The sequence below is a fragment of the Saimiri boliviensis genome, chromosome 7 (assembly GCF_048565385.1).
Source record: "Saimiri boliviensis isolate mSaiBol1 chromosome 7, mSaiBol1.pri, whole genome shotgun sequence".
In the NCBI taxonomy this organism is placed as follows: Eukaryota; Metazoa; Chordata; class Mammalia; order Primates; family Cebidae; genus Saimiri; species Saimiri boliviensis.
In genome coordinates this window covers 72,068,779-72,096,628 of record NC_133455.1, presented here as the reverse complement: position 1 = coordinate 72,096,628, position 27,850 = coordinate 72,068,779, and the positions used below count along the sequence as shown (strand labels likewise).

Sequence of the window (27,850 nt, the reverse complement as noted above, 5' to 3'; positions counted from 1 at the left end):
TCTCCCCAATCCTGGTCTCTCCAGGGGTGTGGCAGCGGAGCTGTTCTCGCGACTTTTGCTCTACCCTTCTGCTGTGCTACTCCTGTCGCGAGACTTCCTGCTCATCGGCCGCTCCCTTTGCCGCCGCCTTAGCCGGGGACCTGAACCCAGCCTCTCCCCTACCCGAACACCGTCCCCAGCTCTACTGAGGCCCCGGTCCCCCAGCCCCGTCTCGCCGCCGCCATGGCGGACCCTAAATACGCCGACCTTCCCGGCATTGTGAGTACAGGGCCGGCCCCGGCTCCCCAGGACCGCGCCCCCGACTTCCCAAGGACCCCCAACAGAAAGCAGCCCGCGACCCCTTCCGCCTGCAGCCCATCCTCCGCCCAAGGTCTCCCGCCGCTCGCTCTCCGACCGGCCGCAGCACCCTCCGAACTCTGCTGACCCGATTGGGCCGGGCCGCCGCACGGCGCACCAGGCCACCTTTCCGGCAGGCGCCGGTAGCTCGGCCCAGATATCTTCTCTGGGCACTGACCGCTTGTGCCCGAGTGTTTCCACCATTCTTGTCAACGCCGCCTGTGCCTCCCAAAACCTCTCCATAAGACTCCTACATCCCTACCCCAGACACACACACCAGGCCACTTAGTGATGGCCTTCATCCTGCCAACGAAGTGGTTACTGTGGCAGAACCCTCTTGTGCCAGATAGGGAGCTCTATCCTTGGGGGAACCGGTGCCCTCGCCCCTCCAGCATGACAGTTCTGGCGTGTACCTTCCTTCCTTCCTTTTGCGCTGCCCTGCTTGCTTCTCAAGGTGGGGGGTTGGGACACAGGACCTTGGATACTAAGGTTCTGAGTCACTCTCAATCCTTGTACCAGGGAAGTGGTGTTCTGGGCCTAATTGGAGGATAGCCCTCACCTTCTTCGGCAATACTGATTGCCAAGGACCTGCCCGCCTCTAGATTTAGGGTAACATCGTTGTTATCACTTACAGTCACTGTTTACCGTCAGGTCCCAACTGTCTCCTCTGTTATCCCTACCCCTTGAGGCAGGGGGAACTGACATACTGTTGACTCACGGGGCGGGTGGAGGAGAAAGGACAGAACCCTGGCATCACACCCTGTCTTCTCCGTTAGCTTATTCAAATGGAGTGGGGTAAGGGGTGTTGTTGGATGCCGGGTAGTGAGATTGGGTGGTCACTGCTTCTACCTGCAGGCCAGGAATGAGCCAGATGTTTATGAAACCAGCGACCTACCTGAGGATGATCAAGCGGAGTTCGATGCGGTAAGAATATGTGCTGCCACAGGACTCCTCTGGACTCTTTCTCCCCTAGACAGGTCCTTCCCTTTCTCTGGGGAGCTACAGCAATAAGCGGGTATGCCAACCCCAGCCTGAGTGGTATATAGTTGCAGGGCTTTCGGAGGCCATGCTGGGCTTGCAGCCACTAGTAACGGCAGGAGGGAGAGTCAAGTGGAATTATAGCGAACAACATTTGTTTGCAAAGCCCTGATCCTTGGGCCTTTTAAATAAAATTGAAATATCTCAAAACAGGTTTGGGGGCTAGTGACTTAGGCCCCTGGGTTCTAATCCATGGAAATGAATCATAAAGCCTGAGCACTTTTAATAAACTGCCTGAGGTCAGGAAGTAGGCCTTACTAGTTGCTACCAAGAACTAGATTCTGAAATACAATATGGAGAAATACCTTTTAAATATGAATATCCAGTATCCATTTGGCAAGGAATTAAGAAAGTGATTTCAAGACTTTAGAGCAAAACAAATTTGAGGAAGAATGTAAATATTTCATGTCAGCGAAGGTGAGACTGGTTGCATTTTTAAATCCAAGAACTCTGTGGATGGAGTAATTAGGTGCGGACATATTTCAACTGTGAGGGGAAACACTTAGTATGGTTTATTGATGTGTTCATTCTGTGTTTGTTTGTTTTTGTGCAATGCAGAGAAAGAAATGTCGATGCCCCCAGTGAGCCCCAGACTAATGGAGAGTTAGGATACATATAGGAAACATATGGAAGGAAACAAACCAAAATTGAGTGAATGGAAATCAACATAGTAAAAACTCTGTTTAAGTGCCAAGAGGGACAGAGATCTACTAGCATGTCTTATAGCATGTGTTTTCAGTTCGATTATTTCTGAAGAGAACTGGGCTGGGATCACATTGATGATATGAGTTCTCAGTAAAGTTGTGTCCAAGAGTCATTGCAATATGCAGGCTCAGTATGCTTGTCTGTAAGTCTTGTGGCTATGTCTGTGGGGCTGGTTAGTTCTGGGGAATGCTGAATGCTGGCTTACAATGTATGGCTTGGCGTACTCACTTATTTCTTCTTTGACTCCCCTATGTGGAAGTGGTTCTTACATTGTGGGAAACACCTTCCCTGTCCCTTCTCCAGTGGTGTGATCCTTGTGGCTTCCGTATTTGCTGGCATGCCAATCTATCCCCCAAGCTTGAGTATCTTGTAGATAATGCAGCTGATGTTGCTCAAGGACCTGGGTGTGCACCTGTCACTCTAAGAGGCGTCTTACAGGAAGCTGTCTCTGTCCTCACGGAATAGGATTGTATACAGTAGGCTTTTTGTGTGGGTTCTAAACCCACGGATTCAACCAAACATTAATGGAAAATATTTTTTTTAAATAAAAAATAGGCTGGGCGTTGTGGCTCATGCCTGTAATCCCAGCACTTTGGGAGGCCGAGGCAAGTGGATCATTTCAGGTCGGGAGTTCGAGACCAGACTGGCCAACATGGTGAGACCCCATCTCTACTAAAAGAATATAAAAATTTGCCAGGTGTGGTGGCAAGCGCCTGTAGTCTTAGCTACTAGGGAGCCTGAGGTAGAAGAATCGCTCGAACCCCAGAGGCAGAGGTTGCAGTGAGCCGAGATTGTGCCACTGCACCCCAGCCTGGGCGACAGGGCAAGACTCCGCCTTAGAAAAAAAAAAAACCCAGTACAACAATAAAAATTAAAAAAAATTTTAAACACAATATAACAACTGTTTACATAGCATTTATGTTATACTAGGTATTTTAAGTAATTTAGAGATGATTTAAAGTATATAGGAGGATGTGTGTAGCTATGTGCAGATACTATACCAATTTATATAAAAAATGTGAAAATGTGGCCGGGCGCGGTGGCTCAAGCCTGTAATCCCAGCACTTTGGGAGGCCGAGGCGGGTGGATCACGAGGTCGAGAGATCGAGACCATCCTGGTCAACATGGTGAAACCCCGTCTCTACTAAAAGTGCAAAAAATTAGCTGGGCATGGTGGCATGTGCCTGTAATCCCAGCTACTCAGGAGGCTGAGGCAGGAGAATTGCCTGAACCCAGGAGGCGGAGGTTGCGGTGAGCCGAGATCGCGCCATTGCACTCCAGCCTGGGTAACAAGGGCGAAACTCCGTCTCAAAAAAAAAAAAAAAAAAAGTGAAAATGTGCAGATTTTGGTATCAAGGGAGGCCCTGGAACCAGTCTCCCACAGTTGCTAAGGGGCAGCTGTATGCTGAGAATTTTACTGTAATACCACAGTTCAGACTGTTAAACTTAGGCCTAGGTTTCTGCCCTTCGTGGTGAGATAATGCATAGAAGAACTCTATCCTTTTATCACTGACTGTGATACAATGGGTAGTTTCACAGTAATCCCCTTTCTAAACAAATATATATTGTCATTCCATTTATTGATTGTTTGAGACGGAGTCTCACTCTGTTGCCCAGGCTGGAGTGCAGTGGCATGATCTCGGCTCACTGCAACCTCTGCCTCCTATGTTCAAGCAATTCTCCTGCCTCAGCCTCCCCAGTAGCTGGGACTACTGGTGTGTGTCACCATACCTGGCTAATTTTTTGTTTTTTAGTAGAGAGGGGATTTCGCCGTGTTGGCCAGGATGCTGTCCATCTCCTGACCTCGTGATCTGCCCGCCTCGGCCTCCCAAAATTCTGGGGTTACAGGCATGAGCTGCCATGTCCAGCAGGATATCTCGTAATAAAAAGGAGATGACACCCATTCCAGGTGTGGAAGAACCTGAATCTGCAGCTCTGATTGGCTGTTTCTCCCCCACAGCCTGAACAGCCTATTTTAGTAGCATCTAGTGGGGTGGCTGATGGGGAGAGGATACCGTGAGTGTTCATTTCCTGTGGTATGTTGCCCAGGGTGCCAGTATAGAAGTACATAGGAGGCGGGCCAGGTGCAGCGGCTCAAGCCTGTAATCCCAGCACTTTGAGAGGCCGAGGCGGGTGGATCATGAGGTCAAGAGATCGAGACCATCCTGGTCAACATGGTGAAACCCTGTCTCTACTAAAAATACAAAAAATCAGCTGGGCATGGTGGCGCGTGCCTGTAATCCCAGCTACTCAGGAGGCTGAGGCAGGAGAATTGCCTGAACCCAGGAGGCGGAGGTTGCGGTGAGCCGAGATCACGCCATTGCACTCCAGCCTGGGTAACAAGTGCAAAACTCAGTTTCAAAAAAAAAAAGAAGTACAGAGGAGGCTAGGTGTGGTGGCTCAAGCCTGTAATCCCAGCACTTTGGGAGGCTGAGGTGGGCGGATCACGAGGTCAGGAGATCGAGACCATCCTGGCCAACATGGTGAAATCCTGTCTACTAAATATATAAAAATTAGCTGGACATGGCACATGCCTGTAGTCCCAGCTACTCGGGAGGCTGAGGCAGGAGAATTGCTTGAACCCTTGAGGTGGAGGTTGCAGTTAGCTGAGATCGCAGCACTGCATTCCAGCCTGGTGACAGAGTGAGACTGTCTCAAAAAAAAAAAAAAAAAAAGAAAAGAAAAAAAGAAATGCATAGAAGTGAGATTCTGTCTCAAAAAAAGGAGAAGTAGATAGCAAATATAAGAAGAGTTGAATTGTTTCTGTCACCTAAGACTCAGCTAAGTGACTCTGTCATTAGGGAGGAATGGGGTGGTCAGACCTTCAGCTGTTTCAGGAGTCTTAAGAGCCGAGATGTTTCCTGATGTCAGCTAATGTCTCTGGCCCCTGCATGTCCCTATGGGTCTTGCAGCTTTCGGGAAGTCGGCTGAGTAATGGCTCTGTCACTGCTTTCAATACTAATGTAAATATGCAATTTGAGGAGCAGTGAATTGTATGCTTAGATAATCTAGAAATGTCATGTCCATGAGGCCTGGGATCTTACCAGCAGCCTGTCTGTATCTTGCTGCCTGTCCAAGACCTAGTGCAAGTAACAGTGCACATGACCTGTCTTGTGGCTGAACCATGAGATTTTCAGTTACCTTCTTAACCCTTTAACCCCTGACAACAACATTCTCTGCCTTAGTCTCCAGATTATTTTTCAGATTAAATTTTGTCAGTTTTTAAAGTAGGTAATATATACATAGGGAACAGGAGATTCCAGGCTGAGTAGTGAAATATCTGCCTCCCAGCCGGGCACAGTGGCTCAAGCCTGTAATCCCAGCACTTTGGGAGGCTGAGGCGGGTGGATCACGAGGTCAAGAGATCGAGACCATCCTGGTCAACATGGTGAAACCCCGTCTCTACTAAAAATACAAAAAAATTAGCTGGGCATGGTGGCGTGTGCCTGTAATCCCAGCAACTCAGGAGGCTGAGGCAGGAGAATTGCCTGAACCCAGGAGGCGGAAGTTGCGGTGAGCCGAGATCGCGCCATTGCACTCCAGCCTGGGTAACAAGAGCGAAACTCCATCTCAAAAAAATAAATAAATAAATAAATAAATAAATAAATAAAAATTAAAAAAAAAAAAAAAAAGAAAGAAATATCTGCCTCCCTCCCCTGCCTACCACCACTCAGTTCTCTTCCCTGGACACAACCAATGTGGACAGCCTCTTATGGGACCTTTCAGGGCGTCCCCAGATTCCTTTTTTTTTTTTGAGACAGAGTCTCTTTTCCCCAGGTTGGAATGCAGTGGCTCGGGCTTGGCTCACTGCAACCTCTGCCTCCGGGATTCAAACAATTCTCCTGCCTCAGCCTCCTGAGTAGCTGGGATTATAGACATGTGCCAGCACATTTGGCTAGTTTTTTGTATTTTTAGTAGAGATGGGATTTCGCCATGTTGGCCAGGCTGGTCTCGAACTTCTGGCCTCAAGTGATCCACCAGCCTTGACCTCCCAAAGTGCTGGGATTACAGGCATGAACTACTGTGCCAGCCGAGTCTAAAGGAATAATCAAGTTATGTTGACCCTCACTGCTCTTGCTCTATAACTTTCTTCCTCTGATTCCTCCACTGTGGAAGAAATTGGGCTACTGAAGGAAAAATGTCCTCAAACATCCCTTAAAGATTTAAATTGTTAACTTAAACGTTTTCTGATTCCCATAGTGGCAAGGATCGGGGAGGAAAGCATAAAAGATTTAAATTTTGCTACAGATAAATCTGATTTTTTTTGTTTTGAGACAGAGTTTTGATCTTGTTGCCCAGGCTGGAATGCATGATGCAATCTCAGCTCACTGCAACCTCTGCCTCCCAGGTTCAAGAGGTTCTCCTGCCTCAGCACAGGCATCCACCACTACACCTGGCTAATTCTTTTTTGTATTTTTAGTAGAGATGGGGTTTCACCATTTTGGCCAGGCTGGTCTCAAACTCCTGACCTCAGGTAATCTACCTGCCTTGAGGTAATCCATTCTCAGAGTGCGAGGATTACAGGCGTGAGCCACCATGCCCGGCTGATCCTGATTTTTCTAGTATCCCTTTAAAACAATTTTAGCAGGAAGTAAAACATTCTAAAACAGGAATGGACCAGGAAGTACACAGGCTAGCCCTTTCCTCCTCAATCTGGGAAGATCTCTGTACTTCAGACACTTCCAGGTTGACTGGGGCAGTAGGCTTGCTTGGAGATTTTTCTTAAAATGTTTGTAAAGCTAATTCCCAAATAGAGTTCCACTCCCTCACACACCCCTACCCTCACCCCCAGGCCCACAGCCTGCCTTGGGTCAGTGAGGCTTTCTGTTCATGGCTTTTGAACTGCTGGAATAAGGGAAGTAAATTAAGAAAACCTCCTTAGAAACAATTAGTTTTTCTCTTTATGGAATAACTACCCCGAGTAAACGGAGAAAAAATGACTAAGCCGTAGTTTGATGGGGCCCTGGCAGAGGCTTCATTTCTCCAAAAGGTAGATATTACTGGACACTCCTGAGATGAGAAACAGTAGGTCTCTTCCTTATAGTTTAGAAGATCCTAGAGTATGCTTGATTGTGTTCATTTACTGTTGGCGCACTTGAACTTACCTGAGTTTTTCCTAATGCTTCCCCCATCCTCCCTCCTCACCACCTTGCCTGGACACTAGTTTGCACAAGTAAGACCATTCAATGCTTCTTCTCTGCATGTTTTTTTTCATCTGCCATCTCGCATGCAATGTTCTGCCACTGTGCTATTGTTGTAGCTAATCGTTTTAAATTCCAATGAGTCCCTGGCTGGGTCACTGAGGGGCCTGCTGGCCTTATGTTTGAAGATCATTAATCAAGGGTTAGAAACAACTATGATCCATGAATCATCGTCTCTTCCCCTTGTGAGGTCTGCAGAGTAAAACTGTCCAATGGAGGATGGGATAGAAGCATGGAGGCTTTGGGAGCTTTTGAACATGAGGCATTTAGGCGCTGGAGTTAGAAGGGAGTTGCCTTTCTCCTCCTCAGACTAAGATCAAATTAAGATATTTTTTATAGAATGACTTTTAGCTTTTTTAGACAAGGATAGAGAACAAAAGGGACAGCCACAGTCCTCATTTCTTAGCTGTATGTGGATTATCACTGAGAAAAACTCATTTTAATATTCCCCTATGCTAAGTCTTTAGAGAAATGTAAATGGGATCAGAAGCAGGTTTATATGCAATTGTATGATAATAACTTGGATTATTTGTGCTTTTGTGAGTCTTTCTGTTTCTGCACCCCTCCTTTTGAAATGGATGGATGGTCAGCAATATATTGATCCATTCCGGACAGTTTTATTCTGCAGCTCTGTCCATTTTCCTTGTCATCATGGTTTTGAAGTCCCCTGGCTGCAGTGTTGGCATAGAGCCTGAATAGGCTCAGAGAGTAACAGTGGCCACTGTCTCTGCCTGATTTAGAACCTCAGGTCTAGTCCTCTGAGTCACAGCCACTTAGCCAAACAGCCCTGGGGAGAGGGGATTCCATTAGTGAAAGGAACTGGGAGTCATGTACTAGGTAAGCTGGCACCCGGGATCAGGGCACTTGAAATCTTTCAATTAAGGCAACTAGTACTACTCCAGGTTATGCAAGAATCATGCCTAAAATCTCATCATCCTTCAACCCACCCATAGGACAGACCTGGAGGTGGTATGTACTATTTGCAAACTAATATACCACTTTTTCTTTTCTTTGATTTTCTGTCCTCCCTATTTTTCCCAATCCCCATGGTTTCAACTTGAGCTTATGGCCCATTGTCTTTTCTCTCTCCTTGAGTTTCTCCCAAGCTGTTTTTAGCTTGGTGGGACAAGTCAGAGAAAGGTATAGTGTGTGTACTTCTCCTTTGTGTTTGCATGTGTGCACCTGTGAGTGCTTATGCTCACTCTATGCAGAGACTTCCCAGTCTCCACCACAGGACCTGGAGCCACCTCTACCCTGAGCTGAAAGAGGAATCTTTTTTTTTTTTTGAGATGGAGTCTCAAACTCTGTCACCCAGGCAAGAGTGCAGTGGCACAATCTCGGCACTACAACCTGTGCCTCCTGGATTCAAGCGAGCCTCCCGAGTAGCTGGGATTACAGGCACCCACCACCATGCCCAGGCTAATTTTGTGTTTTTAGTAGAGATGGGGTTTCACCATGTTGGCCAGTCTGGTCTTGAACTCCTGACCTCAGGTGATCCACCCACTTCAGCCTTCCAAAGTGCTGGTATTATAGATGTGAGCCACCACACCTGGGCGAAAGAGGAATCTTGGCTGCGACCCTATCATCGGCTAGGGAACAGAGAGGCTATGGGTCAGAAGTATCTGGCTGAAATCTTGGTGCAAGGAAGCACTTGTTTTTATCCCACCATAGTTTTTCATATGCACACAAGAATACTCAACCTTCCACACTTCCATCCATCTGACCATCAGCAGAGCTCCTAGAAAGGCAGGGCATACCTCTGGATTTTCCCTCCTGGTAATTCTAAACCAACCTTGCCTGGAAGTGGGAGCCTTATCTATGTGGCCCAGACTCAAATAAGGTCTCTTGGAAATACTCTCACCCTTCCCCCTTGTCTACCCTCCAACCCCTGTGAATCTTGTGAACAGAGGGTTGAAGAAACATTCTGCACATGGGCTGGTAGCTGTGAATCTTGGTGTCCTCTGGACCCTCTGTGCTAGCACAGCATGGCAAAATTGTTCTGGATCCCTTGGAGCTTCGGGGTGAGTTACCAGCCACTCAAGGTGGAGGCAAACAAGCCAGGCTGCATGAGGGACCACGAGCAGCCCTGCCTCTTCTCTTGCAGGAGGAAATGAGAATGGGGCTGTACTTAGGTACTTCATCATTCCTTAAACTCACCATCTATGCATCTCACCTACAGTCGTATCAGACTTCCCACCTGATCACTCTCATCGTGACTGATTCTGTCATCGAAATGTCTAATTTTTCACAGCTAGAGAAACCAAGAGATAGGAAGACATGGGCCATGAACTAGTAATGGGAACTCCTCCCCTGAGAATTATGGACCCTCTATCAGCCACAAGTCCTAAGAATCTCTAACTTCTGCTTCATGTTCTGCCATTTCTAATAGCTTCCCCGCCACCTCAGCCTTCTCTCCCATTTCCTATTCCATGCCACTGGCTTGTAACATCTAACTCCTAGTTCTCAGATGATCCTAAACTGCTGCTGTTAATGGCAAAGCTTCATGACATCCTCACCACCAGAGGGAAAAGGGTCTCGTGCTCTTCTTTCTCTTGGGGTATATGATGACCCCAGCTGAAATTTCTTGGCCCCAAAATTTCGCTAGGCTCCCCTGGGGCCCTGTGGTGCAGTGTGTTTGAAGACTGTCATGTAGTGCATGTGACAATTTGCTAATAACAATTTTGTCTTTTTTTTTTCCCTCCCTCATCCCCATTTCCCCACTCCCTTTCCTTTTAACTCTTGATTTTCTCACCTCTGGGGAAACCACAAGGAGCTGGTAAGAAGCCTGACCTTTCATCTGCTTTTTAACGGGGTGTGCTGTGATGAGCAGTTGTTTCTCTATCCTTCAGACTCTACTAAATCTTTCATTCCTCTATTCAGTCCTGCACCCAGCCTTTTCCTATCTCACAAGTCACTGTTATCATACTGCCCCCAACTCATGCCTCAGATCTTCAAGACACTGCTGGAGTGGGTGCTACTGGAGGACTAGATTGTGCCCCTGGGCCACAGCCTTGGAGAGGCTCCAGAGGATGCCAGCGCCAGCTAGCCCAGCTGGCCCAGGACGCTCCCACAGCAGGGATGAAAATGCTATCTGTCCCTGGGATGACTGTCCAGAACCTCTGAGACTTACCGTCTGTGTGTTGACCCTCTTTTACTCCCTGCTTTTCCTGCTTAGGACCATAAGTAAGAAAGTGGGTTCCCATCTACATAGTGCCCTCCCATAATAAGGGCTTAACAAATGGTATATGATTAATTTTTTTCCTGTGTCTCTAAGTTATGCCTCCCATTACTCTTTTTTAAGAGGATTAAACAAAAGAGGATGGGTGGATTGGCCTTGATTGGGGCTTTCACAGGGAGAAGTGGCATATTCCCGTGTATGAACTTCAGAGAAGATGGTTGTCTATCCTGAGCCTGAGCCCTTCTCAGTTTCTAGAGGCCAGAGACTACACAGCTATTAGATGGGTGGGTGTTCTGGCCATAACATTTCAGAACAGGTTAAGAGATAATTATCTGGGACTCAAATGTCTCTTCCCCCAGGCACTTGCATATGGGACATTGAGTCTTTTGTTTTTCTCTTGATCTATAGCTCTTCCCCCTTTGCCCAGTAATTCCCTAAAGAAGAGGTAAAGATCAAAGTTGATACTTTGTCCTTTCCTCCTCTCTTCCCTTATTTTTAAAGCTGCCACCCACACTGATTCCTACTCTAATAGCAGAGCAGAGATGAAGGAAGGAGCTTCCTTCCATCTGCTTTTCTTTCTCAGTGTTGTCCCACCATGTCCCCCTCACACTCTCCCCCTACATACCTACCCACAGGCAGAGGTTCTCAGTCCTGGCTGTAGGTTAGAATCACCTGGATATCTGGCCCTACCCCAGAATAATTTTTCAGAATCTCTAGAAGTAGGCCCAGGCCTTTCTCCTCTCTCTCTCTCTCTCTCTCTCTTTCTCTTTCTCTCTCTCTCTCTTTCTTTTTTTGAGACAGGGTCTCACTCTGTTGCCCAGGCTGTAGTGCAGTGGCATGATCTCAGCTCACTGCAACCTCCACCTGCCAGGCTCAAGATCTTCCACCTCAGCCTTCTGAGTAGCTGGGACCACAGGCTCGTGCCACAATACCTGGTTAATTTTTCATATTTTTTGTAGAGAGAGGGTTTCACTGTGTTGCCCAGCCCAGGCTGGTCTTGAACTCCCGAGATCCACTGACCTTGGCCAAACTTTGGGACTACAGACAGGCTTGAGCCACCATACCTGGCTGTCTCTCTTTTTTTTTTTTTTTTAAAAAAAAAAAAAAAGCTTTTTCTTTTTTTTTGAGACAGAGTCTTTCTCTGTCACCAGGCGCCAGGCTGAAGTGCAGTGGCACAATCTCGGCTCACTGCAACCTCCACCTCCCGGTTTCAAGCAATTCTCCTCCCTCAGCCTCCCAAGTAGCTGGGACTAGAAGCATGCACCAGACCACACCCAGCTAGTTTTTGTATTTTAGTAGAGACAGGGTTTCACTACATTGGCCAGAATGGTCTTGATCTTTTGACCTTGTGATCCACCCGCCTTGGCCTCCCAAAGTGTTGGGATGTTGGGATTACAGGCGTGAGCCACTGTGCTTGGCAAAAAAAGCATTTTCTAAGTGATTCTAACATGCAGTCTGGGGTGAGAACCATTGTTCTAGGTGAAAGAAGTCTCATTCGCCTTCCTCTTTAGAAGGTGGAGATGCCATCCCCAATAGAAAAGGACTCCTGGGTCTCCCTCCTGCTTCCATCAGTACTCTGCTGGGAGCTGTTAGGCTTCTGACAATTGAAAAAGGGGCATGCAGTCAGGAGTGCCCAGTCTCGGTGTTGTTACTGGAATCTGAACAGCATGTAGATACCTAGTAAGGAGGGAGCCTCTTTGCTTCAGTTTCTAGGGTGAAGTCTCTTTCACCACCTACTGTGTCCCCTGTTTTTGGAAGAACTTAAGTGCTTAAAGCACAGCAGAGGAGTCAGGGAGAAAAATCAGGTGCTGAAGCTTCTCTGAAGACATGCTGGGCTATCTCCATTTCAGGGCTTACATGTGGCCCTTGCCCATGGGTACTCTTGGCAAGCAGATACTGCCTATGTTTGTTGCTTGTAAGATGTCCCATAAAAATAATCCAGTAAACCCTTGCCCCTTCTCACTATCCCTGAATTTCCTGGCCTCATGGCAGCCTAGGAATCAGGCTTCTGGTCAGGACCTCTGTTGAACTTCCTCCGTGCTAAGAGCTTGTGTCTTACCTTCAGCAGGTTTAAAGTCCATATTCACACTCAGGGTTAGTGGCCTGATTATCTGCCTTCCCTCCTCTTTCCTTCTAGCAAGGACGGGAGGTTTGCATTAAAATGGAGTTGCTCAGCGGGCAAGGAGATTTACTTTTGGGAGGGGGAGGTTAAAAGAGGTCAGGTTGGTTTCTTGCCTTGAGTGCATGGTGTGTGCCAGACAACTGGGAGGGTTAAGGTGGGGGGATGGGAAGGCTTATGTACAGAGAGGGTGGGGAGGTTATGCTCCTTCTGTTCCCAGTTGAATGAGGGTGTTAATATTTATACAACTGAGGCTCCAAATTTACCAGGAAGCTTCACTTTCCTAGGTTGAGCCTGAGTAGGCACCTTGGAATAGAGCCGCCCTTCTTTCCCCTTGGACAAGTAGGGCCCAGTCATCTAATGGTTTGGGGATTTTGTGGGTTAGAGGAAGTTCTACAGTGGGACTGAGTCTGCCCCTGGCCTAAACTACCTGTTCTTGCAGGAGGAGCTGACAAGCACAAGTGTAGAGCACATCATTGTCAATCCTAATGCTGCCTATGACAAGTTCAAGGACAAGAGAGTGGGGACAAAGGGACTTGGTGAGACTGGGCTGGAAGCTGGGTAGGGGGAAGACTGGAGGATAAGCATGATAAGTGGTTTCCTGTCCTCAGGTCTTAGTGACTTGCGCTGCGGGGAAGGGGTCCCTCATGAAGATCTTTTGTGGAAACCCTCACAGTCACCTGAGACCATGACTGCCTTGGGCCTAGATCAGGCCCTCAGTTCCATCTTCTTTTCTTGGCAGATTTCTCAGATCGTATTGGAAAAACCAAGAGGACAGGCTATGAATCTGGAGAATATGAGATGGTTGGTTTTGTGTGTGTGTGTGCTGATGGGAATGATGCAGTGACCCTATCTAGCCCACATGTAGGAGGGAGATCAAGGGATACAGGCGGGATTCTGTTTCTCCTCTGTTCCTGAGGAAGCAGCAGGATGTAGCCAAGGAAACTGCTCCCCTGCTGTTTGTTCTGGAGAGCCTCCAGGCCTCTGGCTGTCCTCAGTTCTTTCGTATTAGGGTGTTGTAGATTCTCAATTGGATATGATACCTTTATGACTTAGGCCCTATGTGGAAGAATTCTTGAGGTTCCCTGTAATGAGATGTATAACATTACCCTCTGTGCTTGCTCTCTAGCTTGGAGAGGGTCTGGGAGTGAAGGAGACACCCCAGCAAAAGTACCAGCGCTTACTTCATGAGGTCCAAGAGCTGACAACTGAAGTTGAAAAAATCAAGGTAACAACAGACTCTCTTCTCCCCTCTCTGTTGTGACTTACACAGTAGAGGAAGACCTCTAGCAAGAAGAGAAAGATTCCCTGGCCAGGCATGGCGGCTCACGCTTGTAATCCTACCACTTTGGGAGGCTAAGGCAGGTGGATCACCTGAGGTCAGGAGTTCGAGACCAGCCAGGCCAACATGATGAAACAAAAAATTAGCCATGCGTGATGGCACATGCCCGTAATCTCAGCTACTCAGGAGGCTAAGGCTGGAGAATTGCTTGAACCGGGGAGGCAGAGGTTGCAGTGAGCCGAGATCAGAGCACTGTACTCTAACCTGGACAACAGAGCTATACTCCATCTCAAAAAGAGAAAGAAAGATTCCGTAAGCTCTTGGATAAAGGGGCTAAGGTTTCCAGAGTTTAGGAATATTCATCCATCTACATCCAGTGCTACATAAGGTGGGCAGTCTGCCATGCTAAAAACCATCCCAGTGACCTCCAGCTACAGCTACCCTTAAAGGGCCTGATCTATTTTTTTGCTTCTTGATTCATTCTTGCCACCCCCTGCTTTTTACCTTTTTTTAATACTAGACGACAGTGAAGGAGTCAGCCGCAGAGGAGAAGCTGACCCCTGTGGTGCTGGCTAAACAGCTGGCAGCCCTGAAGCAGCAGCTAGTTGCTTCCCACCTAGAGAAGCTGCTGGGACCAGATGCTGCAATCAACCTTACTGACCCCGATGGTGCTCTGGCTAAGTGGGTACCCTACTTTGCTGAAAAATCATTGCTGATTGGGGTTGTGGATGGACTCAGCCAGCTACTGACAGGGGTGCTAAGTGAAGAATTGGCCTCGCTGTTTCTTAATGTTAAGGATAAGGCAAAAGTGAGAGAGAGTGACTGGCCCTCCTCCTTACATTATTGATAATTGACCTCCTAACTAGGCGCCTACTGCTGCAGCTGGAAGCAACAAAGAACAGCAAAGCAAGCTCAGGGGGAAAAACCACTGGGACCCCCCCAGATAGCAGCCTTGTCACTTATGAACTACATTCTCGGCCTGAGCAAGACAAGTTCTCTCAAGCTGCCAAAGTAAGTATGGATACAATGTTGCTTGGGAAGCCAGGGAAGATGTGTCCCTAGAGATTTTCCTGTTCTCTCCAAGGGAGAAGGCTTCTGATTCCTGTTGATTCCTCTTCTGATTCCTTGGTCTCTGTGTTTCCCTCACCCATCTACCTTAGGTTAGGATTTTAAGATTATGGCTAGGTATGTGTTCCAGGGAAAGGAGTCCCGTGGGGTGGCGAGTGGCAGAGTGGAGCAGGGTTGTATTTCTCCCACTGCAGCAGCAGGGAGGCAGACGGCAAATCTCACCTCCTTCCTCCCACTAGGTCGCAGAACTTGAAAAGCGCCTGACAGAGCTGGAGGCAGCTGTACGTTGTGATCAGGATGCTCAGGTCAGGTGCTCTCCTGTAATAATCTGAGCCTTAGATCCTGCAACCCATGGTCTAAAACTTGCCACATAAGCCTGGGAGGGGTCATCCAAGGGTTTCAGTTATAGGGATCAGCTAGTGAGTTCCCACCTAGAACCAGGAAAGATGAGGGAAGATGATAATCATGGAGATATAAGGACCACTGATATCTTCCCTCCCTTTCCCACCAGAATCCCCTTTCTGCAGGTCTACAGGGAGCCTGTCTCATGGTGAGTTGGGAAGAAACTGGAGTGTTTCGGTTACAGAGGGGATAATTGGGACTGGGTTTGCTTTGAGGGTTATTTTTGAGTTTGTAGCTATATATTAGTGGAACATGAGAGGCCTCTTCCTAGTCTGATCCTTTCTTCCTCATGATGCTTGTCCCAACTCTCATCCCCAGGAGACTGTAGAGTTGTTGCAAGCAAAAGTGAGCGCCCTGGACCTTGCAGTTTTAGACCAAGTGGAGGCTCGGCTACAGGTATTAAATTGAGGGAAAATTAAATTACGGGTAGCTTGGGACTTTGAAAGCCCTGGATGCTCTCAACTATCAACCTTAAAATCTGTGTTTTCAGAGCGTCCTGGGAAAGGTGAATGAGATTGCCAAGCATAAAGCCTCTGTAGAAGATGCAGATACACAAAGCAAGGTCCGGAAGACAGCTTCCCCATCTCCTTTCTACTCCCTCAGTTTTTCTGAGTGGCAATATGAGTGGCATGAGAACACAATGAATCTTCAGGTCCCCATCTTCATAAGCTCTTATCAGCTGGGAAAGTCAGGGCAGTGCTTCCCTCTGCCCACTTGACCCTTTTCCCCCACTCTGGTGGCGTAGCAGTCTGTGCATACTGACCTGGCTGCCTCAGCTATCCCCTCTGGGCCCTATTGTGTCCCTTCAGGTGCACCAGCTGTATGAAACTATACAGCGCTGGAGCCCCATTGCCTCCACCCTCCCTGAGCTGGTGCAGAGACTCGTCACCATCAAGCAGCTGCATGAGCAAGGTGGGAGTCCAGCTGCCAGGAGTGCTAAGAGAAAGTTGAAAAATGGGCAACTTTTGGTCCCTCCCTCATCTTGGATTCTAGTCTCAGCCATGCTTTTCTTACTTTTGTAGCCATGCAGTTTGGTCAGCTCCTGACACACTTGGATACCACCCAGCAGATGATTGCTAATTCTCTGAAGGACAATACCACCCTCTTGACCCAGGTGTGTGTGCCCCTTTGTTGATCTGTCTCCTTTCTCCAGCATGTACAAACTAGGTTCTCCAGTGTTATAGGGCTCTGCCTTAGCCTATTTTTGTAGCATGGTGTTGCAGCAGGGGCTTGGTCTGGAGTCTCCTTCCTATATTCAATGTGAAGGCCCTTTGACAACTTATTTAACCTATGAACCTCCATCTTTCCATTTGGGAAATGATACCTCCCTCAGAGTTATATAGATGAGGTGAATATGGGAAAATTGTCAGGAGCTAGTGAACATGTTTTCTTATAAAACCCCACTCTTTCCCTGTCGTCCCAGCTTAGCTTACTCTTCCTAATGAGCACAGTACACTGGAAAGAATCCAGGCTTTGAAGTCAAAAGCCAAGCCCTAATCTGATTCTGTCACTTCCTTTCTGACCCTGGATAATGAGTCTCACCTAGTTCCTTCATTCTTTTAGTAATGCTTGGGACATAGCAAGTTCACAATTTCTTTTTTTATTTTATTATTTTTGAGACAGTCTCGCTCTGTTGCCCAGGCTGGAGTGCAGTAGAGCTATCTCGGCTCACTGCAGCCTCCACCTCCCAGGCTCCCGAGTAGCTGGGATTATAGGCACACACCACCACACCTGGCTAATTTTTGTTTTTTTAGTAGAAATGGGTTTTCACGATGTTGGCCAGGGTGGTTTCAAACTCCTCACCTCAAGCGATCCACCCTCCTTGGCCTCCCAAAGTACTGGGATTATAGGCATGAGCCACTGCACCCGGCCACAAGTCCACAATTTCTGTTGGAGGCACTCTTCTCAGTGCTGGAAGGACCATTAAATTCGAGAGACCAGTGTTAATCACAGGATCACTGAGATAAATGAAAAATTATATAAAGGACTTAAAATAATATCCTCTTCCTCCAGAGCAGTTTTCTAAAATTTTGAACCAGTGAAACCTTCATTTCAACAAAAGCTTATTTAGGTCTCATTACATAAAAGAGATTTTTTAAAAAACTGTTCTGATTCTACCTCTGGAAAAAAAAAAAAAAAAAGAAACAAAAGAAAAACTGTTCTGGTTGAAGTCAGAATGGGAATTCTCAAGAGTCCTGCTTGCTTGGCACACCCTGAGCTTGGTCCCTGGTACTCTAAGGGTAGCTTGAAAATTGCTACTATAAACCCCCTCTCTGTGGCCCACAAACTGTGCTTCCATTTCTTTTTTGTCTTCTCTCAGAGAATTCCTTCAGGTCCTCATCCAGTTAAGCAACTAGACCCGACAAAGAGTAAAACCTCTCTACCACTTTGTAGGTGCAGACAACCATGCGTGAAAACCTGGCCACAGTTGAGGGGAACTTTGCCAGCATTGATGAACGGATGAAGAAGCTGGGAAAGTGAGCACATCTGGGAACTGGAGAACAGGGGTAATCCCTACCCCTGTGAACTCTGCTAACAGCTTACATAGGGCTTCCCCTTTACTGTAACTCTAGCATCCCCATCCCATTTGACACTGGGGGCAAGGGTTCTTCTTGCATGTGGGGTTTATACCCCTCCCCTGATGAATACAGAGTTGGTAGCTGGGGGTTGGTTATTAGAAGGTGGTCTCCCCTCAGGCCTGAGGGATGAGGACGTGGACGCAGCCGCATGCCAGCTCATGTCCAATACTGCTTTGCCTGGTGTGGGGAAGGATTGGGTCTTGTCCTCCAACACAGCTTCTGTGGCTGACTGTTAGTGTACAACCATTTCTGATCATTAAATGCTGTTGTACTCTGTGTGGCCTCTGCTATGTTTCCTGGGGAGGAGGCAGCACTAGGACACAAATAGACATTCATAGCATAATAGGCAGTCTAAGCCACTCTATACTACAAGAGATGAAATTTAAATTGTAACCTGTTCTTACCAAAGAACTAAATTAAAAAATGAGTACAGAGCCAGAGCCAGAGTTTCAAAATATTCTCATCTGTTAAATTAAGAGTGTCTCCCATAGAAAAGCAGGGGAGGCCCCACAGGGCAAGTACAAAACAGAATTAAAACTCCCAAGGGTCTTGTCTTTACAAAAGAAAAGGCAGGAGGCAGCCCCTGGACAGCTGGTCATGCTGGCCGCTCCGGTTGGACCACGTTGCATAATCCTCAGTCGCATCATCACAACGTCTCTGAGCGTTTTGATGGGGGGAGAAGGGGCAGTGTAGTGTGTATGGGAGGAGAGGCCCAGAGGGCTCTCTTTGCCCCCTTACCCCCTTTTTATATCCCAGAGGAAAGGGGGGGAACCTGGCTATACCTTGAATTGAGGCTATGTGTTTCAAACCTGGGGACAGGGGTAAGAGGGGATCTGTGCTTTGAGCAACCTGAGCCAGAGGCAGAGGGGTGTTGGAGGGGTAAAGGGAGGATGCATGATGCTTATTGCTTTGTACCTTTCACTGGGAAGGAGGGCAGCAGCCAACAGTAGCTCACAGGTTTGTAAACTGAGCCTGTTGGCTTTAAGAAGGGAGGCAATGAAGTCGAATTAAATATAAGAGTCATTTGTGCAAAAATAACTTAAACAAATAAAAGACCTGGGGAAGGGGGTGTTCCCCTTAGCGCCTGGTGGGGAGAGGGCCATATACCACCCCCCCCAGGCCTTTTCAGTGACATGGCTTCCGGGGGGAGGGGGTGAACTTCCCTACCCCCTGCAATGGCTCAGGATGGGATTGTAGGGGAAGGGGTTGCATTTGTGCTCTGAGTGGGGAGTAGTGCCCCCACCCACTGTCCACAGGTGCAGGTGGCTGGCAAGGGCTCCCAAGGCTCAGCACTCAGCTCTCCCCAATCAGGGTCAGATCCAGCTCCAGGTATGGCTGCTATGGGGCCAGTTTCCTCCTCTTGTTTTTGGCAGGACGGCCAGGGCGAGCCCGGGGAGGCAGAGGGACAGCTGCCTAATACCAGATGCGAAGTTGAAAGAAATGGTCAATTGCTAGGTATCAGGAAGTCTTCTTTTCTCCCCACTCCCTCTAACCCTCCTTTCCTCCTGCTGCCTCATCCCTTACATCCTACCCATACACCCACCCACCCACACACTTACTCGGGCTGTAGGGCTGGGTTCCAACATAATGTCCTGGCGGGAGCTATTGCTATTCCGGGTAGGGCTGCAATAAGGGCACAGATGATCAGGAACAGCTCCCAAGCACCAGGTGAATTTCAGAAGTTTGGGTGGGAAACTTTCTACATTTGGATAGTAAAGGTATAATATCCTTATTCATATTCAAGTGTCTGCCCTTTTGAAAACCAAGCCACTATTTGGACATTAGAACTGTCCAAACCAAAAAGTTGTAGGCAAAGGCCAGCACTGTAGCAGGCCTAACACTCACTTGTATTTTCTCCTCCGGCCACGACGAGACTTTCTGACTACTCCCGGGGGCACCTGAGAAAAGATGGACTGTGTGTGTGGGAAAGTTAGAAACAGGCACCACAGCCCCAGCGTTTCCTCAGAGCCCCTGAGCCCAGACCACTATCACTCTACACTCACCTTAAGGTCCTCAGAATGGGGCCCAGGAGGGGGTGGATCCTTGGGCTCAGCACCCCCTTCAGCCAGCTCCCCATTATGCTGCCAGTGGTGGGTTCTTCTTGGGGACCTTTCCATTTGTCCATTGAAGCCACCACGTGTCCCCCATTTGAGGGCCAGTCGGCCAGGCTCCCGCCGGCTGCCAGGCTTTCGGCCTCGGCCTGGCCTGGCCTCACCATTAATGCCCCTAAGTCCCCCTCCCCTCCGGCCCCGTTTCCCTGACCCCCTCCCAGTGAGCAGCTCAGGGACTGGGGGGTCGGGAGAACCGTGGGGTGGGGCTAAGGCACTGAGGGGAGGCCGGGCAGGCTCTGGTTCGAGGGCTGAGGCGGGGCTCTCAGCGGGTAGACAGGGGGCTTCTGGCTGCTCTGGAGGGATCTGCTGGCAAAAAATAAGTTCTCAGTCAATCTCAAATACAGTCCCTCTTCTACTCTAACTCAGAAAGCCCTAAATTTCCAGTTTGAGAAAAAATTATCTCCCTGACAAATATATGCCCACACCCTCACCTGGAGACTCTGTAGCAGGCAGGCTAGGGGACTAGAAGCCTCTGAGAGGGGTGGAGGAGCTCCACCCCCAGGGAGGAGCTGCAGCCCCAACTGGCCAGAGAGAAGAGGGCCAGGAGGCTGCAACAGGCTGGGGAGGGCTCCAGGGCTGCTGGTCAGTGAAGACAGGTCACCTGTTAAGAAATTATAGTCAGGGGTCTCTCCCTAGGCAAACCAAGGCTGAGCAGACCCTACTATTCTCGTTAGGCTTTATCCAGTGGCCAAAGACTTTTTCCCGAATTTATTAAGCCTCTACTCCCAAGTTTCACCGCTGCTTTTTCACACCAAGAGAGTGAATTCACACTCCTCAGACTCACCCAGCAGGCTGGCACCCAGCAGAGGGCTAAGGAGTTGGGGGGGTCTCCCTGAGTTGGAGGGGGCCTTGCCCAGAGAGGAGGCCCCCGGGTCAGTAGTTGCCGTGGTGACACTGGAGGTAGGTGGTCCAGGTTGGGGGGCACTCAGGACACAGGGCTAAGAAAAAAGAATGATTCTAACACTTACATGTGTAAAATACTCAACAAATTGATAATGCTTTCACATCCAGTATATCACTGAAGCCTTAAGTGAGATGGGCCATGCTTATTAAATACACACCCAATTCTTACAGCCATCCTATCCCCAGCCAAGAACTAAGGCCTCCCCAAAGGCCCCAAGGAAGAACTCAGGAATGAAACTGAAAGCTTTTGATTCCCAGCTCCCATCTCTCATTCTACATCTTGTTTTGTCCAACCTACTCACCCCCATCCTCACCTGGGGGGTTGTCCCCGAGGGGGGATCCAGGCTGGCAGCCAGCAGCGCAGAATTTAAAGCTATGAGGGTAGGGGGGGCTGAAAGTGGGGGGAAGAGTAGGGGGGGCAGGTCTCCCAAGCCTGAAAATGGCTCCCCACTGGGACCCCCGGCTCCCTCTGCAGATCCCTCCCCATCCCCAGCTGTGGGGCCCAGAGCCAACAGGGGCAGGAAAGAGGCAAGGAGGTTGCTGGGAGGTGCTGAAGGAGGTGGAAGAAGGTCTGAAGGTGGTGGAGGAAGCAAGGAAGCCACCAAAAGCGAAGGCCCTTCAGGCTCTCCTGGGGCTAGCGGAGGACCAGGTCCTCCTGGTGGGGGTAGCAGGGGCTCAGGGGGAGGTTGTCCTCCTCCCCCAGCCAGCACGCCAAATAAACTGTGGTTGAGCAATGGAGAAGGTGGAGGCTGCCCCAGACTCAGAGGGAGAGGCAAGGCCCCGAGCATCCCAGGGAAGCCAGCTCCACTCAGCGCCAGGCCCTGCTCAGGGCTGGGGAAAGGGAAAGCCTCTCCACCAGCCAGGGGAGGCAGAGGGCAGGCTGGGCCCGCCGCCATCCCCAGCCCTTCAGATGGGCTTTGAAGCACAGGGCTGGGGACTACCGGGGCTTTGGAGGCAGCTGGTGGGGCAGGGGCACCTGTAAAAGAGGAGAGAAATTCAGCTCAAGGGAGGCCCCTTCTACCATCATCCAAAGAAGCCAGCCTCCAGCCCCCAACTCAGAAAACCCTCAAAGAGCGCTCCGACATTCCACTAAATGCCTTGGCTGCCTCTTTCCAGCCAGGATGGGGAAAAGCTCCACAACACTCACATACCTGGCACACTGCTGAGGCCGCCACTGGTGGTCCCAGGCAGGGAGGGCTGGATGGGGTGCCTGGGCTGGGGAGGACTCCCTGAGGAGAGGGTTGGGGGAGGAGGAAGGTGTGCATCTGACCCCAAAAGGTTAAAGCTTCCATCAGAATGGGAAGGGCCAGGGGTGGGGAGTCCCAGCAGGGACAGCACAGAAGGGAGAATTGGTTGGGATGGCTCCGGGAGAGAATAGGGTTGGGGTACAGGAGCAGGGGCCCGAGGACGGCTCCGCCTGGGGGTTTGAGGGCCTCTCCCTTCTAGCAATCGAAATACAGTAGGGGGTCTGCGGGGACGACGCTGTGAGGGACGAAGTGATGAGTGGGAAGCTGAGGGCGCCTGGGCACGGGGCCTTCGGCCCTGTAAAGTGCTGGGAGGGAGTAGTGGGGGATGCTGTGCCTTGGCCGCTGCAGAGAGTAGGCTGCTAGCAAGGAAGGGGGGTGCCCCAGGCCCCTCCACTGTGGGGGCCCCTCCCAGGGGCCCCAAGACCAGGGGCAGGTGCATAGTGGCTGAAGACACTGGTGGCAGAGTGGCAGGACCAGGGTGGGCAGGGAGATTATTGCTCGGGGGCAGGGGAGGAGGTGTTAAGGCATCACTACAGTGGAAGAGAGGAGGGTCTGAAGGTGGAGACGAGGAGGCATGAGGGGCCGGAGGAGAGCCCAGGTCAGAGGGCACCAGGCTGGATCTGAGGGCAGCTCCCCAGTTGTATGAGGGAGCATTGAGGCTGATGGCCGGTGGAGGAGGTGGGGCTGGAGAGGGGGCATTGCCCCTTGGGAGGAAACAAGGGCTGCTACTGACCCCAGAAGGGACTGGATCAGGAAGCCTTGGTGGGAAAAGCCCCCCAGGGCCTGCTAAAGTGGGGAAAGCCTGGGAAACTGAGGGTGGTTCTGGGGGAAGGGAGCCAGGACCCCCATTAAGTGGAGTTGTAGGAGGAACTCGACAGGGAGGGCGGGCAGAGGGGGGCCCTGGGGACACAGTGTGGAACATCTGGGGGCTCGCTCCCTCTCCTGCAATAAATGAAAAATGAAGAGTCAGTCTGTGGCTCCCCTTCCAAAAACTTTGTCTTCTCTAGTCCCATCTCCCACAAGTTCCCAACCTCTCTGTTCCCTCCTCTCACCATGCAGCTCCCCACCCACTCCCCTTTCTGTTTGCCCCTCTCATGGAGCTTCCCACTACCAGCCTTCCAAGCCCTTAGGTTTTCCTTGGTCTTCTATAAAGTGGCAGAAGACTCACCAGGAGAAGAGTGTGAGCAGGTGGTCTCCATACTGCGGTACAGAGTTGCCATAGCAACAGCTTTCCGCCGGTGGTTGCACAGCTTGGTCATGTCCTCCTCTGATGCCGGCCCCACCCCAGCCCCACCCGGGGTCACCGGGGCCAAAGGGTCAAAGTTGAAAACCTGTAAGGTGGAAGGCACAGGGACCATGAGGGGCTGGAATCTGTGAGAAGAGCTACCTTGGTCAGTGATTTGCATTAGGTCTTTAAGCTTATCTCTGTATTCTCAGGCACCCCTCACCACTCTGACCTTGGGGACATTAAGTGGACACTCCAGACCGCACTTGCAGGTCCCATCGCTGAGGAGGTAGCTCCGGGTTTGCTCCAAGGAAGACAGCTCTGTGCCACTTGGACTGGGAGAGGACAGGGTCAGAGGACATGGGGTTAGCAGGCAGTGAATCACGCAATACTCCTAAAGCACAGAGCCTAAGTTACAGGTCCTCCTAGAAGAACAGAGGGTAAGGAATGTGGGAAGACATGCAAAGACGGAGAATGGATTCAAAGGCCCAGAGCTACAGAAAGCAAAAAGGCTGAGGAAGGAAGGGGAAGGGAGGGGAGCAATCGGGAACCAGAGAGCTGGGCTGAAGGAGAGGCAGAAGACTGAAAACCCAGGCAACTGGAGTGGCAGAGCCTGGGGAACTGTGAAGATCCATACCTGATGTAGAGCACAGCACCCTCTCGCACACAGCGCTGCCAGCCAATGGGGACAGATGTGGCCACAGGGCCCCCAGCTCTGTCTGCTCCACTGCTCTCATTGCCCCCATTCATTGTGTGTAATCAGCTCCCGCGTGCCTGATAACACAGACATCCATGTAGGCACTAGGAGGATTAAACTGGGTGAGGTACCTGAGGGAGGGCTCCAGGAAGGCAAAGGTTGTGGGGAGACCCAAGAAAACTCAAGGAAAGCCCCAGAGAAGCAAAGGGAACCCCTCAGAGAGCTGGGAGGGAACTGCCGTATCACTATCGCTACCTGAACATCTCTGCAAACATTGTGGGGTCCAGTCTAAAGCCGGGGCCACCAGCTTAGCCCACACCTGCAACGCAAGGAGAGAGATGGGACTGTCAGGAGTCTGCCCAACTCTGAAGAGCACCACAGCCCAGCATCCTGTCAATAGAAAGATCCTCAACAACGTGAGGTAAGTGCCTATTAAGAGCTGAGGGATCTGCTGGCTGAGTCTACAGCCATCCTTTCCAAGCCCAGTCCCTAGGGACCAGAGGGTCAGAGCCTCAGCTCCCAGAGACCAAGAAAGTCTAGCCCAATTCTTAGACATATAAAGGGCAAGGCCTCCATCCATTCGGAATAGAAGACTTCAACCAGGAGTATGGGCACATTCCCAGAGTACTAGGCCACTAGGAAGTTTCCCAGAGTTTCTGGCTCCTGCTGTTCCCTACCCAGGAAGATCATATAAAAAGTACAGATTGCCCCACAGGTTACTAGACAATTGTCCGACTGCCCCGCTGCGGTGGTACCAGCAGAACTCCCCTCATGCCTGCTCCATCAGACAATCACTGATCTAGCTCATACAGGTCTTAAGAGGTGAGGATCACAGCTCAGTCTTCTCCCAGGATCCTGAGAAGCTCCTGATTCTCCCTCAAGCCTGAGGCAAAGGGATTCATAACCTCCTATCCCACTGGCTTCCGATTATCTCCAAGAGAGCTTCTCCTCCGATAGGGACGCCCCTCCAACCTGCAGGTATCCTCCCCAGCCTCACCATCGCTCCCACCCCACACTGGCGGCTTCCAAACTTTCGCTCTCGTAACAAGGCGCCCTGTCACCCAGACTGCTTCCCTCAGCTTGAGGAGGAGGGGAAGGCGCATGAAGTAGGAAGGAACTTGGGGAGAGGGCGGGCGGAGGGTGGGCGAAGCACTGGGGGGAGGACGGTGAGGAAGGCAGAAGTCAGGCAGTAAAGAGGGAGAAGCGGCGGGGGCAGGTGAGGGCGGGGGAGTGGGGATGGGGCCGGGGAAAGGGGCCGAGAGGACGCGGAGGGGGCAGAGAGTAGAGACTGGAGGGAGGGGAGGAGAGGGGAGGGGAGGGGGAGGGGCGGGGTGGGGGGGCCGGGCCCCACACTCACCGCGGCCCATGGTTCGGCCGGCCCCGCCCAGCGCAGTCGCGGCCCAGAGGGTGAGTGGGAGGGGGTGGGAGGAGGGTCGGTGGAGCCCGAGCCTCCGGTACGGCCCCGGCCGGTCCTAGCAGGAAGCGCTGCCGCCGCCGCCGCGGATCACCGAGCGGCCTCCCGCGCATGCGCCATGGGGGCCAGGGGCAGCCCTGGGGATTCCGTTCCCAGAAGGCACTGCGCAGGCTGCTGCCGCTGCCGCCGCCGCCGCCGTCGTCGTCGCTGCCGCAGCCGCCGCCGCAGCCGCCGCCGCCGCCTCCGCCGCTGCCCGGACGGGAGAGGGGCGGGGCCGGGCCCCCGCCCAGCGGACAGCGACGAGCCAACTGGAGGGGCTGCAGTGCGCATGCGGGAGCGCGCCTACCCCTCCCCCACAACCCCCCATTAATCCCCAAGAGAACAAACACCCCACGCGGCCCCCCCCGTCCTCCGCGGAAGGATCTGCGCCTCTTCTCAGGGCACTGGTGGCCAATCCCAGCTCTCCTCGGGGAGGGGCCCCTTCCAAAGCCACAATCTGTTGCGGGAGCCAGGAATGCCAGGTCCGGGAGGGGCCAGCCCCGAAGGATGAAAGTCGCGACTTGCTCTGCCCCGCCTCAAAAGCTTCCAGGGTAGGGTGCTGGGACTTGACCCGCCGCCCCAGGTCAACATGTCACAACACGACCTCGGCTTGTCAAGTCACATGACCTCTGCCTGTCACTGACAACCTGGTCTGTCTTTAGGCCAGGAGAGACCATCTGGTCCAACGCCCCGACTTACCCCCATTTTCATAGGGGAAATGGAGGTCTGGAGCAACGGAGCAGCTTGACCAAAGACCTGTCACTGCCACACCAATCCAGTCACAACCGGCCTTGTGACAAGTTTCTGCTTAAACTCTGGCTGCCCACATGAGGGTATGACAGGATATGTAACAGGCCACCACATGGCCTCTGTTTTCAAGGCACAAGAAAAATATTTTGCATTCTGCGTGGTGCGTTTTACTTTTGTTCAAGATGCCTCCAATTTCATGGTTCTCATTTTACCTTCACAACTCTTTATCTTTAATTTACAAACAAGGACGGTAAGATCCCTGAGCAAGTGAGAGGGAGTTGAGGCTAAAATCGCGGCTTGGGTCTTCCCAGTCCAGGGCGGTCCTGCGCTGGTGCACACCTCTCACGTCCCAGGACCAGGCTCCGCCGTAAATCTCGACCCAAACACCTAGGAGGCAGGCCTGTGCCGCGCTCCTCACAGCAGGGACTCCCAGGACTGCTGTCTGGTACAGCAAGAGAGGGTCTTGGTCTTGGAGAAAGGCGTAAGAGTACCGTGGGGAAAAATAGGTGGCCAGACAGAATCGGGTCCACTGGGCAAAATACATGACTTCTGGCTTGCTGAGGACTTAGCAACTACAAGGTAAAAGTCACAGGCGCTGTTCTGAGAGAAGCGGAAAACGATTACCAAGGGATTCCAGTACCTCCGCCGCTTTTGGGAGATTTACGGGGCTAGGAGACCACCTCCGCCCCGCTCCTTTTTTTTTATTTATTTATTTTTTTATTTTTAGTCAGCCGTAGTCTCACTGTCTCCCAGGCGGGAGTGCAATGGCGCACTCTCGGCTCACTGCAACCTCCCGCCTCCTGGGTTCAAGCGATTCTCCTGCCTCGACCTCCCGAGTAGCTGGGATTACAGGCGCGCATCACCACATCCGGCTAATTTTTGTATTTTTAGTAGAGACGGGTGTTTCACCATGTTGGTCAGGCTGATCTCGAACTCCTGACCTCAAGTGATCCGCCCGCCTCGGCCTCCCAAAGTGCTGGGATTACAGGCGTGAGCCACCGCGCCCGGCCAGGAGACCCCTTTAAGAAAGAAAACTCGAGATGTGGACAATCCCGGTGGATGGATACCAACTTTCAAAGTTCAAAAGGCCTATGTGCCCATTAGCTGGGAGGGGCCAAGGAAAATAGGAGTCCCTTAAGGTGGAGGTAAAACGGGGGGCTCATGCTAGTGGGCGGAAGAGCAGCTCCTGGGGGAGACGAGCGGCAAAGAGGCTCCACACAGCGGACTAGGGGCGGCCAAGGCTGATGGCCGTTGCAGCCGTTGGGCGCCGGGAGCTGGCGCCCCGCCCTCTCTCCTCTCCCCCACCCTCCGCACCTCCCACCACCCTCGTAGTCCCCTGCGCGTGCGCGTGCAGACACCGGTTGCCAAACATTGCATCATCCCCGCCCCCCTTTCTTCCCCTCCCCCCCTACACTCCCCTCCGCTCGCGCGCATGACTCACCCACCGCCTCTGTGAAGCCTCGTGACCCAAAGCCACTTCCGGGTCCGACACTACATCGACCCCCTAGCGAGAGACAGAGACGGGGGCGGTGCCGCGAGGCTCCTGAGTGGCGGAT

The 27,850-nt window shown here is 51.1% G+C and overlaps 3 protein-coding genes across 12 annotated transcripts; 2 read left to right on the top strand and 1 right to left on the bottom strand.

The window, feature by feature from the left end:
- The first annotated feature begins 53 nt into the window (after positions 1 to 53).
- Positions 54 to 18,184, top strand: DCTN2 (dynactin subunit 2). Its single transcript, XM_003926472.4, has 14 exons — positions 54 to 258; positions 1,192 to 1,260; positions 13,020 to 13,116; positions 13,320 to 13,381; positions 13,707 to 13,805; positions 14,380 to 14,540; positions 14,726 to 14,870; positions 15,167 to 15,232; positions 15,439 to 15,477; positions 15,648 to 15,725; positions 15,820 to 15,891; positions 16,139 to 16,241; positions 16,352 to 16,443; positions 17,724 to 18,184. Exons 1-14 carry the CDS (start codon positions 223 to 225, stop codon positions 17,808 to 17,810), a joined length of 1,206 nt encoding a protein of 401 aa, XP_003926521.1. The 5' UTR covers positions 54 to 222; the 3' UTR covers positions 17,811 to 18,184.
- A 166-nt stretch (positions 18,185 to 18,350) lies between these two features.
- On the bottom strand, positions 18,351 to 27,785 carry MBD6 (methyl-CpG binding domain protein 6). Of its 10 annotated transcripts, XR_005580019.2 has the most exons (14): positions 25,449 to 25,688; positions 24,347 to 24,410; positions 24,032 to 24,168; positions 23,627 to 23,729; positions 23,338 to 23,500; positions 22,074 to 23,111; positions 21,237 to 21,898; positions 20,804 to 20,957; positions 20,451 to 20,620; positions 19,912 to 20,325; positions 19,754 to 19,821; positions 19,468 to 19,531; positions 19,152 to 19,321; positions 18,351 to 18,887 (listed from the first exon to the last, which is right to left on the bottom strand). XR_005580019.2 is itself a non-coding variant. In XM_010337236.3 (13 exons), the coding sequence occupies exons 3-13, from the start codon at positions 24,142 to 24,144 to the stop codon at positions 19,247 to 19,249; spliced, it is 3,024 nt and encodes a 1,007-aa protein (XP_010335538.1). In that variant the 5' UTR covers positions 24,145 to 24,168; positions 24,347 to 24,410; positions 27,736 to 27,785; the 3' UTR covers positions 18,351 to 19,246. The 10 variants fall into 10 exon arrangements, 9 of the variants coding, with proteins under 9 accessions (XP_010335538.1, XP_039327563.1, XP_039327560.1 ...); XM_010337236.3 differs by lacking the exon at positions 25,449 to 25,688 and adding an exon at positions 27,736 to 27,785 and having other exon boundaries at positions 18,351 to 19,321; XM_039471629.2 differs by having other exon boundaries at positions 18,351 to 19,321; positions 19,754 to 19,806; positions 19,912 to 20,322; positions 25,449 to 25,769.
- On the top strand, positions 25,617 to 27,514 carry LOC141585210 (uncharacterized). The gene is made up of 2 exons (XM_074403471.1): positions 25,617 to 26,095; positions 26,207 to 27,514. Exons 1-2 carry the CDS (start codon positions 25,617 to 25,619, stop codon positions 26,373 to 26,375), a joined length of 648 nt encoding a protein of 215 aa, XP_074259572.1. The 3' UTR covers positions 26,376 to 27,514.
- Positions 27,786 to 27,850: the final 65 nt, after the last annotated feature.

Bases quoted from the DNA above. Each gene is read 5' to 3' on its own strand.
- LOC141585210 (XM_074403471.1), top strand. From the start codon at position 25,617: ATGCGCCATGGGGGCCAGGGGCAGCCCTGGGGATTCCGTTCCCAGAAG. The intron at 26,096-26,206 runs GTAGGGTGCTGG...GTCTGTCTTTAG, and splicing joins CCGCCTCAAAAGCTTCCAGG to GCCAGGAGAGACCATCTGGT.
- MBD6 (XM_010337236.3), bottom strand. From the start codon at position 24,144: ATGAATGGGGGCAATGAGAGCAGTGGAGCAGACAGAGCTGGGGGCCCT. The intron at 20,621-20,803 runs GTGAGTCTGAGG...ATTTCTTAACAG, and splicing joins GCTGGGTGCCAGCCTGCTGG to GTGACCTGTCTTCACTGACC. The intron at 19,532-19,753 runs GTGAGTGTTAGG...CCCTTATTGCAG, and splicing joins GGCCGGAGGAGAAAATACAA to CCCTACCCGGAATAGCAATA.
- DCTN2 (XM_003926472.4), top strand. From the start codon at position 223: ATGGCGGACCCTAAATACGCCGACCTTCCCGGCATT. The intron at 15,892-16,138 runs GTCCGGAAGACA...GTGTCCCTTCAG, and splicing joins ATGCAGATACACAAAGCAAG to GTGCACCAGCTGTATGAAAC. The intron at 16,242-16,351 runs GTGGGAGTCCAG...TTACTTTTGTAG, and splicing joins CAAGCAGCTGCATGAGCAAG to CCATGCAGTTTGGTCAGCTC.